Genomic DNA, 15089 nt, shown 5'->3' with positions numbered 1-15089 from the left:
AATCATGACCCTTTTTCCATGCCCTTGCACTGCAATCAGCTGACTTCAGTTTGTAAAAAAAAAAAAAAAAAATGGCAGGGCAAATTACAAATTTTGTGTAGCGTAGAAATGAACATTGCTTTTCTTTTTATAGCACGAAAGGATAAGAACCCAAACAGATGCTAAAGCCCAACAGATAACAAAAGCAGTGATGAGCAGTCACACTGTAATCCTGTAACCTTTATTTCTACCAGTTTCTACAGCAGAATTGCCACAACGAGGGATTAAGCAGATGAGAGTAGCCTAAGATTGGGTGCAGCAGTGCAGCCTGGGAACAGAATTACTTCGAAATAAATCATGTAATAATTTGTATTGTGAACTCCAGTTTTACTTTGTTCAGGCTGTAATCAGGCTTCTGTACCATGTGACTTCTTTTTTTTTGCAGCCAGAGGTGTCACCCTCTGCTGGCCATTAGAGGGAATGCAGGCTTAAGACACTTCTGCATTGGCTTCACTTTTCTGTGGAACTTTCTTTTGTCCCATCCATAACTCAAACTTTCAGGTTATTATTTCAAAATGTCAACGTACTAGCTCAAACGTCTGAGAAAATAACTCAAATTTGAGAAAATAACTTGAAATTTCAAGTTATTAAGTCAAAATTTTAAAAAATAACATGAAATTTCAACTTAGCTCTGCTGAGTTATGGATACCAAAAAAATGTTTTGTTTCATTTTCAGTGGAAACAAACGTCCATATTTTTCAGACCTGGAAGTCGATTTTATTTTATGTGCATTCCATGGTTCTATCCTGTAAAACACTTTAAACTTCATTTATTGTAGTGATTCTCATTGCGCTCTTTGCCAAATGATAGAGCCAAACACCTGCTGTCCCCTTGCCTCGTTCTTCTTATTAAATGTGAGATTTCTTTCTATACAACTGCAATATCTTTACATTACAAAGTAATCCAAGGTGCCCTGCAATGACTGTTGAATGATAAATAAAACTGAACTCAACTGGATTTGTATGAAATGTTGATATATGAACTGCCATGAACTTAAACCAAGCACAAGAGACTTATTATTCATGTTCAAACACAGCTTCTCCTTTTAGCCTTTTTCTTTGCTTAGCTTTTCCACTCATTGTTCAGCAGCAGGTGGCATTTAAAAAGTCATAAAAAACTAGTTAAATTTAGCTGCGTAGGCCCTGCAAACATCAAACAAATGAATGCAGATCAGTCTTTCTCCCTCACCTTGAAATGAAAAATGCATTCTGGTGTCACATGAACCTCAGTGACTCATTAAAGTGGTTTTAAATGTCAACAGTCTCTTCCCTCTCCCCCTCTCTCTCTTTCTATCACCGCAGGGAGCCTCAGAACCACTCTGTCCCCTATCACTACTATGAGCCACGTGGCCCAGACGAGTGCGCTATGTACATTTCCCACGAGCGTGGGCGACGGGGCAGCCACCACCGCTTTATCACGGAGAAGCGGGTCTTCGCCAACTGGGCACGGACATTTAACATCCACTTCTACCAGCCGGACTGGAGCCCCCCACCTCTCCCTGCCAACCGGACGCTTGAGGGGACGGTCACTGCAGCTCCCCTGAAGACGTGACTTTTGTTGGGTTGAATGAATGCTTTAGAAATTCGTGTGAAGACTGGGGGTTTTTTTGCATTGAGGGGTTACTGGACCCTTGAAACAAAGAATAAAACATGAAGGAAAATTAGTCATTACAGATGAAAACAGATGCAGCTCCAGCAGTGTTTTGTTTACTGTGGTGAACCAATTCAGACTTGAACAACCCTCACTGAAAGCCTTGTAATGTGAGGTAGTACAAGAAGGCAACATCATTACACACTTTGCTCTTGGTGCATGCATGCAGTGTCTTACTGTGGACTCTCTAGCTCGTTGTGCATATGTGTGTGTGTATATGCATATGTTTACTAGAGGGATCACAGAGGATGTAAACTTGAGTCTGGTCTGTCGACAAAGTCACTGTTGAATGAAGGATCTGTGCAGGAGTCACTGCAGGATTCATGGAAAGAAATATACCATTACAGTGTCTGAAATCTTGCTTCTGGAGGCAGTGTAAGCTGAATACAAATAACTGTGTAGCTCGAGTTAAATTTGGCTATTTGAACGTGTGAACAATCCCTGTTCAGATGTGATATTCCTCTGCAGTTTTCAAAGATTGGGGAGGTCAAGTTGGTTGAGATTTGTTAGACCTCCTGTGTCACACAACAAAGGCTCAAACACCTTCAAAGGATTTTTTATAAATCACTTCCCTGACTTTCATTTAGACGACCTTTTAGATGTGTGCATTATGAGCTCACCCTAAGCCAAACTTCCCAATGCCGCACAGTGTGGCTGAATGACAGGTGTGTACTGGTAGGTTTTATCGTGTGTGTGTGTGTGCACGCACCTCCTCTGGTCCCAGATGTGTGTATCATAAGGCTTTGTTGGCTCCTGTCATCAGTTAATAGTGAGTTCATATAGCTACCAGCTGGATGTAAATGCACAGCCATGTCACACGAGACAGGTAGGAGATTAGGATCGAGGGTAGGGATGCAGCAGCAGCATCCATCCTACTGTATTCATCTGCTGCCACTTTTGAAAGCCTGAATCACCTTTGCAGGAGAATTAACCCAGCATTCATTGAAATGGTGTTTCTTTTTGCTTTTTTTTATTAAACTGATGAGTATGTAATGTGTCACTCTCTTGTTGTCAGTCATGGTTTATACACACTCTCCTCTTGCTTAATAGAATATATGCTACATGTAGACTCCCACTCTCAGTTTTCCTCCCGTCCTCTCTTTGTCCATGAATAAGGATCTGGAGTCAGTCAGAATAAAGATGAGACGCTGGGTTATCGTAATGATACATGCCGGTGCTACGTCCCTATTGATTTTGCTCTCATCTCTGTAATGTGAGTAATGAGAGCAGAGATGCTGTGGGTCAGATACATGGGTGCTCACACCATGAGGGCATGTTTCACATTACATCTCCTCAGTGGAGACAAAGACACGGCTGCTTCTCATACATCACGAGCAGCTGCAGCAGTGTCTGCTGTATGCAGGCAGGCTCAGAGTGCTGCTAACTTTGTACTGCAGCAGAGAACCACTATGTTCTTTTTTTATAATTTTCCCCAGAGATGTTCACTCATCCATCAAGGACTGTGTGGCTGTGTGTGTCTATTAGCGAAGTGGTAAGTACTTGAAATTTTAATTTTTTTGCCCAATTAAGTGAATCATGCTGTGTAGGTTGCAGATACTCACTGTTTGCATTATAGATGGTTTAGAAAATGAAAAGAAAAGAAAAAAAAAAAAGAGTGAAAAAAATGCAGATTTCAAGTACCCAGAGTCCACGGTGATATTTTCAGATTGTCCGAAACTTGAAGATTTTCAGTCAACGGTGATAAAAAGAAAGCAGCATATGTCCACCCGTGGTAGTTTTGATATCTTTGCTTCATAAATAACTTAAGTAGTTTGACACTTTGGAAGATCTGATTATTCCCTTTCTTGCAGAGACTTAGATGAAAAGATTGATACCTCTCTCATGTCTGTAGCCAGTTAGCATGGCACAAACTGAAAGCTCAAATGTAAAAAATAAATAAATAAACGCCATCTGCTTTACTATCTTTTTTTATTTGTTTTTGGTTATTGTCAGAGAAATATTCTTGCACATATCCAGTCATACAGTGGAGAGTAGTCGCTCAGATGAAACAAACAGGATCCACTCTAACAGTTTCCTCCCTAACTGGCTCTCTCCAAACATTTACAGCAGAAGCATAAATGGTATCAATCTTCTCATCTACAAAATGTGATGGTAATTTTATGTTGATTAATCATTTCAAACACTTTTTTTTTTTTTTTTTTTTATCAGTGGCTTTGTGTGACACTAAGTGGTGTATATCTGCAAGACTGAGAGGTAAAAATCTGATAGAAATAAAATTTGAATATAACTTCTGCATTTGTGTTCAGCGGTGACCAGAAGGGAAGATAAACCATGTAGGTTGTGTGGAGGCGAGAGAGCCGGTGATTCACCTTCACCCTTGAGTGACGGCAGCTGCCATTTTCACTTTTCAATCTTGTTCTTCCTGTCTGGTTGTGACATCAGGCAGTGTTATACTGAAATAATAATGAAACACAGGAGGCGCTACAAGGCCTTCTCATTACTCCCTAAAACTACAAATAGATTCTTAAACATGCTCATAACCGAGTGTGGGAGCGTGTTTTGTGTTTAAAAATGGCACTGTGCTGCCATTTCACCAGAAGATGAGGAAGATAAATTAAGGTAACATAAAGAAAAGGGAACTCCAGAAGGTAATTGGTGGTGTCAAGGTGACACTTTATCAGTGTATGTATGTGAGAAAGAGACAGGAGCAGCTTAAATAGCTGAAGCTGTCATGATTTGCCTTTAACCTGCAGTATGGCCTGAGCCTGACTTGAATAACACTTCTAATTATCAGTGTTTGCCATACAGCATCTGCCTATACTGTACTTAAAAACTCAGACAGATGGATTAGTTGGTTTAAATGGTTTGAAAATGGCAAACGAGCTGGTCATCTTAGTGTTTCTAAGACAAGCAGGGCTAAAGTTTTAATAATTTAATAATTCAGCCGACCGCATCATCATACTGGGTTTTTTTCTTTTCTTTGTAACAATCCCACCAATAATACTTCAAACTGAGGTGAAAGTATTATAGAAAACCAGCAGGGATGTCATGGCCTTGAAATGTCTCACTAATCTTTTTCAGTACATCCCAGCAGTATTTATCAGTTCCTAATTAACACGACCCAGATAAGCGACACAAAAGGCTGGATGAATGAACAAATTAAAAATAACTGATTTAGGTCCATTGAAGTTTTTGGTTTGTTGGATTACTGATGTATGACAATATGTATTACGGCCATTATAGAATGAAAGGAAAACTGCAGAACTATGGGACGGGGTAATGATTTGAGAAAGGGAAGAAAAAAAAATCTGAATTTCTGAGATTTAAGTCATAAATTTACTGAGATTAAACTCAAATGTGCTGAGACAATAAAACCAGTACTACAGCTTTGTGAACAGCTTCATGATGCCGAGTGTCTGAGTTGGTCCCATCTTGCAGCAGTAAAGAGCCCTTCTAAAAAAAAAATGCCAGCATCTGGTTCTGGATCAACTCCAAAAGATAATCAACTTTAAGTTGGACCAAGCCCCACCTCAGGTGGAAACTTTCATGCAAATCTAACTTTATTATTTCTGGCAACAATCACATAACCTCCTCAGCGGCGGTAAATATGGTGATGCTGGGCTAAAATAAGAGTCCTTTATGAGTATTTATTGATAAATCCAATAATGAAGTATAGGTTATAACCTCGTTAGGTTATCCACTTGAGGCATAAGCAAGCAGCTGGGACTGCTGGTAATGAGTTGAACCAACCTTGCACAGATGCATAGATGCATGGATGATGAATGACTTTAATCTCTGAATTTTATCCCCCTCCATCACCCGGCTCTGTAATTTTTTCTTTTAACATACAGCGATCCTATTACGCTGTTGTACTGATGAGCTCTCAAGCCAATGCAGCACCGTTTCGTAGTCCTGATAGCGATGAAAGAAATGGCATTATGAAAGGATTCCTGCATATACAACCTACTTTGATAATTATAGTTTGTGTGTGTTTGGTGTATAAATTCTTCCGACGGCCATATTAAAATTTAGCATTGCAGCAGTGAAGAGAAAACAATTTAGGTTTTTGGAAATTAAGACTGTTTAACACATGGCCTCTGAGGGAAACTGAATGAAATGCTTTGGAGAAAACTTCAAGGCCTGGAGTTACAGTACCCTAATACATCTCAGAAAATACTGAAAAAAATAAATCCTAAAGCCCAAGGTGATATCCTGAAATACCTCATTTGTTAGACCAATGGTCTAAAAGACTCAGATATAGTCATTTACAAGAGCATAATACAGGGAAAAGCGGAGTATTTAAGTTCGCTGCATGCAGCTTCATGTTGCTTCTTGATTAATTTGAATTGTTAGCTGAGCTTTTCAATTCTCCCCAGCACACACCTAAAGCAATGATTAGATTTTTTCTGCTCATGTCTTGAGCGTAAGTTAGGTTTTATACACTGCAGAGTTGAGGCAATTGTAAGGCAGCCTCTCACTCTCATCTCATGTGGTTGTTGTAAATGACTCCTTGGTATCACACTTAGATGCACTGGGTAAGATTTACATTTAAGTGTAGGGCTGATGCTGTTAAGGGGGCGTATTTTTTATTTTATTTTTTTAAAACCAAAACATAATCTTTTCCTAAAACCTAACAAAGCAGTTTCATGTGCTTAAACCAAGCAAAAAGATGTAAAAACAAAACAACTCGACCACAATAAAACTTTGAAACAATGAGATGTAAATGACAGCTCAGAAAAAGTTAAGTGGACACTGACTAGAAAACAATCTATACAATTACTTTCCAAGGGGCCTAAATTTTATAGCCAATACATTTCATTTAATTGACAATAGCTTAGTAGCTACTCTGGAGCTTTCACACAATCTCACTGAGGTGTTGTAGCTTTAAAGGGCAATTTTAACAAGCCTTTGGCTGCAGTGGGATTTCCTTTTCATCTGCCTGTTAAACCACATGATGACAAGGCCATTTTGACATGTAGTCCTGGATCTCTGTCTTTGAAATGCGTTTCCTCCTCGTCTTCGCACTCTGTTGGCATACTTACTCGGTGTGGTGGACGGCTGCTTGATAAACTACTGGTTGTTGTGACAGTCTTTCTACTGGTGACATTTTAGGAGAAAGACATCATTGTTGGATTTTGTTCGGTCTTGACCTTTGAGGCAGTTCTGTTATTAGAAATGCTTACCAAAATGGTCTCTTATAAAAAAAAAAAAAAAATCTTTACATGTCAGTTTTAACATTTGTAGTAAGAACTATTTCCTGTACTCGTGAATTCTCACTTATGTTTCCTTTCTTTTTTGAGTTTGTACAGAGGGTAAACTTGACTTAGATGGATTTAAAATTTGCCAGTCTGGATCAGAAGCTCGAAAGCTGTTCATATTTATTACAGGCCTGCAATTATCATCAGAGAGGAAATTAGTAAGAATTTCTCTGTGCGCTGAATTTTGTTTTCTCACTTAAATTTTGAGAGAAAGCCATGTTTAAATTCAAAAATACAGTAAGCGAGCACCACTGAGTATGATTTATGCCACTTTTTGTTGCAGATGAGTGAAAATCTGTGACTGCTAAAATTACTATTATCATTCCTCGGAATGATTGACAACACAAAGGCTCGCTGACAGGCAAGCAGCTGGAAATCCAGAGTTTCCATGGAAATTGGACAACCTGTCAGACGCGCACGGTCTCCAAACAGCGTTCATGTGCTTGTGTATAAATCATTAAATTTAGCAGGCTGCCACATGGGGCCAATGTCGACACTGTTCCACTTCTAAAGACAATGAGCAGATGGGTGTGTGCTCACTGGTGAACACCGACTCTGCTCGTCTTTTGAACAACCTGTGTGACACATTCGCAGCACCGTGCCCGACTCCGCAGCCTGAAATCTCTGCTTTTTTTGGAGATTGCTGCTCCAATATTGTCCTGTCATTAGTTTCTCCCCACCAAGTGAGGTGTGAAGGCAGATACACTGATCTTTATTAGCATTGGGGAAATCATAGTGGCAGCAGAGTAGAGCACCACGCTCAAAGGCTGACTATATTCAATTCCATGGATTGCTGAAGTGGGATGGAGAGGCACGGAGGATGTGGAGTCCATTTTGAAGTGGATTTAAGATCAAATACAGCCATCTGAGATACAGTTGCTTTATTTTGCCACATGGGTACACCTTAAGCCTGTTCTGCCTCCCTGGTACACATTGATTGTAAATGGAGACTTGGGGGGGCCAGTCCCTCTACTTTTGAAACACAATACTGAATGAAAGGAAACTATTTAAAAACCTCCCTGGCTGTTTGAAATGTTTCCAGTGAAAAAAAAAAAAAAAAAAAAAAAAGCAGGGTTGCAAGTCAACTCAAGCAGCACTGATTTCAAGGATGTATTTGTGGCATAAATAAGCTTAGATTATCAGCTCTGCCAGGCATACCTTCAAGGTTTGGAACAGTAAAAGCAGATCGGGTGCCTTTAAATAGTATTACTCTGTAACACCATTTAAGAGTAATTAAGGAAGCTCAATATCCTCTCAAAAAAAAAAAAAAAAAAACAGAAGCAGCAGCAAATCAGGCAGTTAAAGATGTAAATTTATTCCTTTGATTCAGTGTTTCATGTTTAATCAGGGCATCAAAATCCTCCAGTTGAGGATATAAAATGTTCCTGTGCTCTCTGACAGAGGAGCAGGAAGAATAAGATTACAGAAACTAGAAAATAGGGAAGGAAAAGGAAATAAGAAGAAATAAGTGTTGCATAAATAATGTATAAGAAAAGGTACAATGTGGCTGACGCAGCAGCTGCCTTCCAAAACATATGGTTTAATTTCCAATTCCATCTATTTTCCACTTTAGCTGCAAGGAAGAGTGGCAGCAGGCATGCAATGGGTGGGATTAATCCATATGCTCTGAGCATCACTCACCTCCCTCCAACAATAAGCCTAATGTAGAGTGGTAATACGAGACGAGAAGGGGAGAAAATACTTCTACGCTGAGACATGTTTCCTCTTTTTTCCCCCCATCTGGGACGGCCGGCGGCTTACTAGGTTATCACTCACTTATCACTGCCCGTGCATGGGACGCAGAACGGCCGGGGAAATAGCTGTCCATCACCCAGAATACAATCAGAAGAGTACAAGACTGGGGAGCTAATGGATGTTTCCACAGGGAGGGCAATTTAGTGAATGGAGAAAGTGGATGGGTCCATCACGAGAGACGGGATTACGTGCGATTGTTATCCTTCACAAGTGTGATATGACGGTCAAAGGGTGTAATGTACCTGGACAGGGTAGACATTAAATACCGATCTCTCTACAGCCCACTCACAGCCAATCAGCCAGCCCTCGTTTCACAATTTATTTTTCTGACTGAGCAGACATTCTGAGTAGCACTTAAACAAAAAGGCTGCTGCTAAAATATGCAGAGCAACACGCTCCCAAAAATAAATTAAATTCTTATCTGCAGACTCAGTTTAGTGCATTTTTTAACCAAAACAGCGCAGTTGTGGAATGGCTCGACAAAACAGAACATCTGACAGACACACACACAGAAAAAGGAAAAAAAAAATTATGTTCAAGTCTTTGCAAAACTAAACCCATCAAAATACCTGTGTGATGCAGTTGTTCCTTCTCATAAAACCTTTGACATAGAGCGCAAATGTTTACATCTATCAGAAAGGATCGTTCCAATATTTAAAAAAAAAAAAAGGCACCGGGAATATCACACAGTTTCTGAACGAGCAGCAGATGTCACGCCAAACAATTCCATTTCATTTCCAGGATTACAAGCTTGTCACAAACTCCCCCTTCCCTCAAATATCGCCGGTCTGCAGCTTTACATCCAGCGGTGTAAACACAGGAGACTCAGAAGATGTGTTTGAGATGCTTGATGCCGTAGGTCTTGAAAAACACCAGGAGGATTAAAGTCCACAGGCCCAGGATGAAGCCATCAGGAGGGTGCCAGTCTTTCTGCTTTGGTTTCTGAAGGGAGGAGGGTGAGGCAGGTAAGGCAAGGTGGGGGGGTGGGGGAGGGAGGGAGGGAAAGCAGAGGGGAGCAGGGTGAGATTGCAGGTTAGTAATAGTGTGTATATTTCTCCTGTTGAGGCCACTGCTGATTGTTCTGTCATTCACACAGGCAGGCAGGCGGGCGGGCGCAGAATCGCATGCACACACTCACTTTATCTCTTCGCGCACTTTATGTACAGGATCTGCTGTCACACACAAACACAAAGGTTCACACACACAAAAAAAGCAGGTGGTAAAGCTCATCAGTACACCTCCCCTGTCTTGTGTTTGTCCCATTCACTGCCACATCATCACTTTGTGTATGATTATACTTTTAAATCTTGCTCGTATTAAACATGCATCTCACAAGGAGCGCATTTATATGCTAATGCCGCTGCAATATTCTGCAGGGAGATGAGATTTAACCTCTAAAAAATCTTCCTAACTCCACTGTTGGCGACAAAGCTATAGATGGGCTGCGAGGATGCACTTAAGAGATTTCTGTTATCCCTCCCTATATAAGCTGCCATTATCCAGCAGGGAAATCACCAGTCAGACAAGGCATCCCCTAAAGCCAAAACCTGAAAACTTGGAAAAGAGGATGAAGTGCTCAAAGTCTGGCTGAGTCATACAACAACAGGACGACATATAGTACTACAAAGCAGATACACAATTGCTAATGCGATCCCTGTGTGCGCAGCTCGCCTCAGTACTACTCCAGTACCCAGTACATCTACTTCTTCTGATACACATCAATATTGGCTTGGCACACACACTCACTTGCACATACTGCAGTAGAAGCCAGAGCTGGGCTGACAGCAGACTGACAGGCCCTAGAGGATTAGACACTGGGGTGAAAGCCCAGTCCACAGTCATTATTACCCACAACCTGAGTACAGCCAAAAGACAAGTTTTAAGGTTAGCTGTGAGCCTGTGAATCAAATGAAACCAATAATAACCTATAACCCTGACACAGAATTCGCTGATAATTATGCAGCTCTAAAAAGCACTCAAGCTGCTTTCCACATATTGTTTTGATCTTGTACATTTGCAGGATGATTAACGCTGAGTCGTTCTCATCCATGTAATTGTAAACAGCAATTTTCAGCCAAAGTTTAGATGGACAAAGTAGTGAAGCATTTAGCAGGCCTGACTATTTTTCTCAGGAGTATGCCAACAACCCAACGAACAGCGGATACAGCAGTCGGTGAAATGTGGCATGTAATGTCTGCTCAAATTGGTCCTCTTTTTTTTGCCTGCTCTTTCATCAGATATTTTTACCAGCTGCATTAGTGTAGCTGGTATTGTTTTCATCTTCTGAGTCAGCCTGTCTGTGTGTGCGCATCGTCATGCAAATGTGGTCCTGGAGGCACCTACTTTTGCAAGTTCTTTTAGCACGTTTATGTCTGGCAGATGCAATAAAGTAACAACTGCGCAAGATGGTAATGAAACTTTACAGCTGTGTGGTTTGAAGATTGCTCTGGTCGGACACATGAGTATGGACTACTCATAGAAGCAAAGTAAACTTTGATCTAGGGCTGCATAAAACGATTATTTTAGTAATCGAGTATTCTATCGATTATTCCAGCGATTAATCGAGTAATCGGATAAGAAATACTTTTTTTATTAACAGTTTATCTGCATATTTTAACTTCCGTAATGCAGTTTCTCGCCATATGAACAAACAGCGGTGAATGGAGCAGCTACAAAGTTCTCTTTTCTTCACCTTAACACTTGCTGATCAGGTGCTTGATGAAGGACCTCCAGCTGTTTCACAGATTTAATGGTGGTTACTAAAAGAAAAAGCTGCTGTTTTGGACGCTGGAAAAACGTTTCCTTTTTCACTACTTGAGCTCACCGTCACAGCTTCGCCTCTTTGCGCTTGCGCAGTTAAAACCGCTGCCTGCTATGAGTGTTTTGAAAAACTAGCCATGGCGCATGTGTGAGTAATGTTGTAATGCTTTGTATTCACAAGCATTCTCGAAAATACGTTTCTACTGCAGGTCTATATTTAGTCACTAATAAGGGATTAAAGTATAAAAAATATTTTGAAGGAGCCCCTCGGTCCTGGGGGGCGGGCCTTCCGGTACCGAACCATCGCTAGTGCTAATGGCCCGCGCTCGCTAGCAAACCAGTTCTGGTAGCTACAGCTGAAGTAAAGACAAAAATAGCAGCTGAAATTCTCAGCGAGCACAACACACACAGACACACAGAGAGCAGTGGAGGCGTGGAAATGCATGTCAGCAACAGTTGCCACCCGTCCCGTAAAGTACGGAACCCCGCATGTTACGGAGCCGTATTCCACAGAGTCCCGTAACATACGGGGTTCTGTATTTTACGAGACAGGTGGCAACTCTAGTGATGATCCACTCTGTGTTAAATGAAATCCATCGCAGCGACGGAGAGCTTTTTAGAATGTGTGCTTGTGTATACGTGAGTGATTCACACTCCAGTCCAGTAGGTGGCGGTAATGCAGTTCTATGTTGGTTTGCCAGCCCCCAATAAACCCACAAAAAAAACGTCAGCACTAATGCTGCTAATGCTAGTGAGGAGCGCCGCTTACACCGAGACAGCTGAGTGCTGCAGAGTTTAAACGAAGCATCGACACAGTAAATTTGTGTCGATAAATTTTTAGAATCGATTTAATCGAGTTAATCGATGAATCGTTGCAGCCCTACTTTGATCAATTCTATATTCGTTGCATGTAAAGTGAAAAATTGTAGTTTTTAATTTTGATGATTATGGCTCATTAAAATCAAAAACCCAGTATCTCAACATTGCTCCAAATCAATCAAAAAAGGATTTCCAATACAGAAATGTCCAGTATGTTCATTCATACACTCAACACTTGGGTTGGGACTCCTTTACCACAAATTACAGCGATTCGCTTGTGGCACTGCCGAGGAGTTACTGAAGCCTGGTTTCCTCTGATAGAGGCCTTCATCTCTATTTTTGGGTGTTTCTCATCTTCCTCTTGACAATTCACTTTGGCCGAGCTGGCCGGCCCATCAAGCACAGTAATAACATGGTCAGCAAACCATTTAGTAGCAGTTTTGGCACTCCAGGTGCTTTGCCACCTCCATAAAGCTTGCCAGCAAATGAGAGCATGAAGTGCTCTAAAATCTCCTGGTAGATTTCTGTGTTGACTTTGGACTTGATAAAACACAGTGGCTCAACCACCACCAACACCAGCGGATGACACGGGGCCCCAAATCACCACAGAAACTGCACACTGGAGTTCAAACGCCTTGCCTCTCCACCCTTCCTCCAGACTCTAGTACCTTGATTTCCAAATGAAAATGTTAAATTTACTTTTATTTACAGTTCAGTTCTTTTTCTTCCTAGCCAAGCAAAGACACTTCTGAAGTCGTCTCTGGTTCAGGAGGGGCTTGATATCAGAAATGTGACCGTTGTAGCCCCCTTCTCGTGCGTGATGGCTCTTGATGCCACCTCAGTCCAGCAGTATTTATGACTGTGGCTGCATGTACTGAACTAGGAAGAGGAATACACATATTTGTACTGTTTGAATAGTAATTAACTCAAATTCAAAGTCAAATATTTTAATAATTTGAGATAGTACAAAACAAAAAGCTTTCTTATACAGCATATAGGCTGACATATCGGTGGTAGGCCAATATCAGCACATTATATCTAATGGGCTCTAAAGATCTAGAAAAAGGTTTGGAATCACTGGGCACTATAATAAAGCCAGAGTATACAGTGTAATAGGTTAATGATGTTGCAGATAGAATAATCCAATCATGCTGACTGACCGGCAGCATTTCCAGTTTGAAAATACACTCAAGTAGGCTGTCTTATATTCTGCTGAATTTCCCTTCATATAAGAAGTGAGGACTGCTGATTTGGCACAAGACGAGTGGATTCCTCTCATGTATTTGTGTGTACATAAATATAAGAAGCTGGTACAGAGTTCTGTAACGTCTGTTGAATATACGCAGCATCTGAAATTACCACCCCAAAGCACCAAATGCTAGAAGAATCTGTCCTTGGCAGCTAAAATCTCAAACACCGACTGAAACTGTATAATTCAAATAACTCTGCTGATCACTCAACACTTTGTCCATCAGCCACTTAAATCAAAGCTAAACAATGGCTGACTTTATGCTCCTGTTATACAAAGTAGGCTTATCTCATTTTGTGAAGACAGGGTGATGATAATGAAACTGACCCACTGATTATTACAGTGAGCCACACACACACACACACACACACACACACACACACACGCAAAACACCTTGAGTCTATTCTTGCATTATTACAAGTTTCTTAGAATAACGAATGTTAATTGCTTTTCCTGGTAAAAATGACTAATTTCTTATTATTTTAAAAGCTCTTGGTAAGCGAGGTGAAAACTTAATTTCAGGAAATGTGTGTGGCTGCGCACTCATGCCTCATTGCAGTGTACTGTCTTCTCAAGGCTGTCGTTTCAATATAAAGTCCAGGTTACGTGACAACGCTGCCAATTTCTTATGTAGAAAGACCGAGGACAGCAGTAGAATTGGATTACGTCTGAGTCCAAATTTATTTAACAGCTCAATCAAGTCAAATCAATAGAGCTCCACTGCCATCCAGAATGCTAAAGCAGAGGCGTCTAAAGCCCACAAAAGACCTGAGCTCTAGGGCAGGTGTGGACAGATCAAGGCTGGAGGTCCAAGGTAAAGAGCTTCCCTTTTAAAGCATCATTCATACAGCACACATTTAACAGAATATTCTGATTATATTCATTTTCAACTTCTGACAACAACCAAGGAGGTGAAAAAGAATCAAATCAGAAAAAAAGAGGCATCAATCACAGAGTGCATTTACATGGACATGAATATAATGTTAGGTGTTATTGTGGAATGTGTGTGTCAGTCACAGCTAGTATTTTTCCTACTTACAGTATATATATATTCAATAGAGTTCAGCACTTCAACAGACAGTGCAACTATTAGCTATCGAGGAGGCATATGAAAGGAAGAAACTGCAAGGCAGAGGACTGGGGCTGGAAAGTGAAGGTTGGGGGGGCTTCGTAGCCAGCTGTCAGGCTGCCGAAGGGGGCGAGCATCAGAGGGCAAGCCCAGCACAAGCTGATCAAAGAGCTTGCCAATGTCGCCAAAAGAAACAGTAAACTGTCTAACCGGAGAAAGCGTGGGTACCATGGGACACACACCCAGGTCTGAGGGCTGAGGGTGTCTTGTAATAAATGGCGCTATGAAACCAGGGTACACATCTGCTCACACTGATGGAAACATCACCATATAGTCAGCAGCACATTCACACTATCTAGCAGGCTTTTCCAACCCACTCAGGGCAGGTGCTGTGCTATACTGACAGGGATTGTAACTGTAGTAAGCAGAAGAGAAAATGAGGCTCAGATTATAAAGGGATGTTTTTTTTCCTGAATCACACTTCTGTGAGAGACTGACAGAAACTTAAGATGACTGATTTTGGCCTTA

The 15089-nt window shown here is 41.0% G+C and overlaps 2 protein-coding genes across 2 annotated transcripts in view; one reads left to right on the top strand and one right to left on the bottom strand.

Annotated features, from left to right (window-relative positions):
- The window catches only part of st6galnac5a (ST6 (alpha-N-acetyl-neuraminyl-2,3-beta-galactosyl-1,3)-N-acetylgalactosaminide alpha-2,6-sialyltransferase 5a), a 63100-nt gene extending 59491 nt beyond the window's left edge, over positions 1-3609 (top strand). The window contains exon 5 of the mRNA XM_030752939.1: positions 1341-3609. Within this exon, the coding sequence (XP_030608799.1) occupies positions 1341-1590 (250 nt within the window). The 3' untranslated portion in view covers positions 1591-3609. The remainder of the gene's footprint in view (positions 1-1340) is intronic.
- A 4599-nt stretch (positions 3610-8208) lies between these two features.
- pigk (phosphatidylinositol glycan anchor biosynthesis, class K) overlaps positions 8209-15089 on the bottom strand; it is a 35616-nt gene continuing 28735 nt past the window's right edge. The window contains exon 11 of the mRNA XM_030751890.1: positions 8209-9605. Within this exon, the coding sequence (XP_030607750.1) occupies positions 9489-9605 (117 nt within the window). The 3' untranslated portion in view covers positions 8209-9488. The remainder of the gene's footprint in view (positions 9606-15089) is intronic.

The sequence above is a fragment of the Archocentrus centrarchus genome, chromosome 17 (genome assembly GCF_007364275.1).
Source record: "Archocentrus centrarchus isolate MPI-CPG fArcCen1 chromosome 17, fArcCen1, whole genome shotgun sequence".
Taxonomy (NCBI): domain Eukaryota; kingdom Metazoa; phylum Chordata; class Actinopteri; order Cichliformes; family Cichlidae; genus Archocentrus; species Archocentrus centrarchus.
The sequence above is the reverse complement of the archived record's forward strand: the minus strand, read 5'-3'. Positions and strand labels throughout refer to the sequence as shown.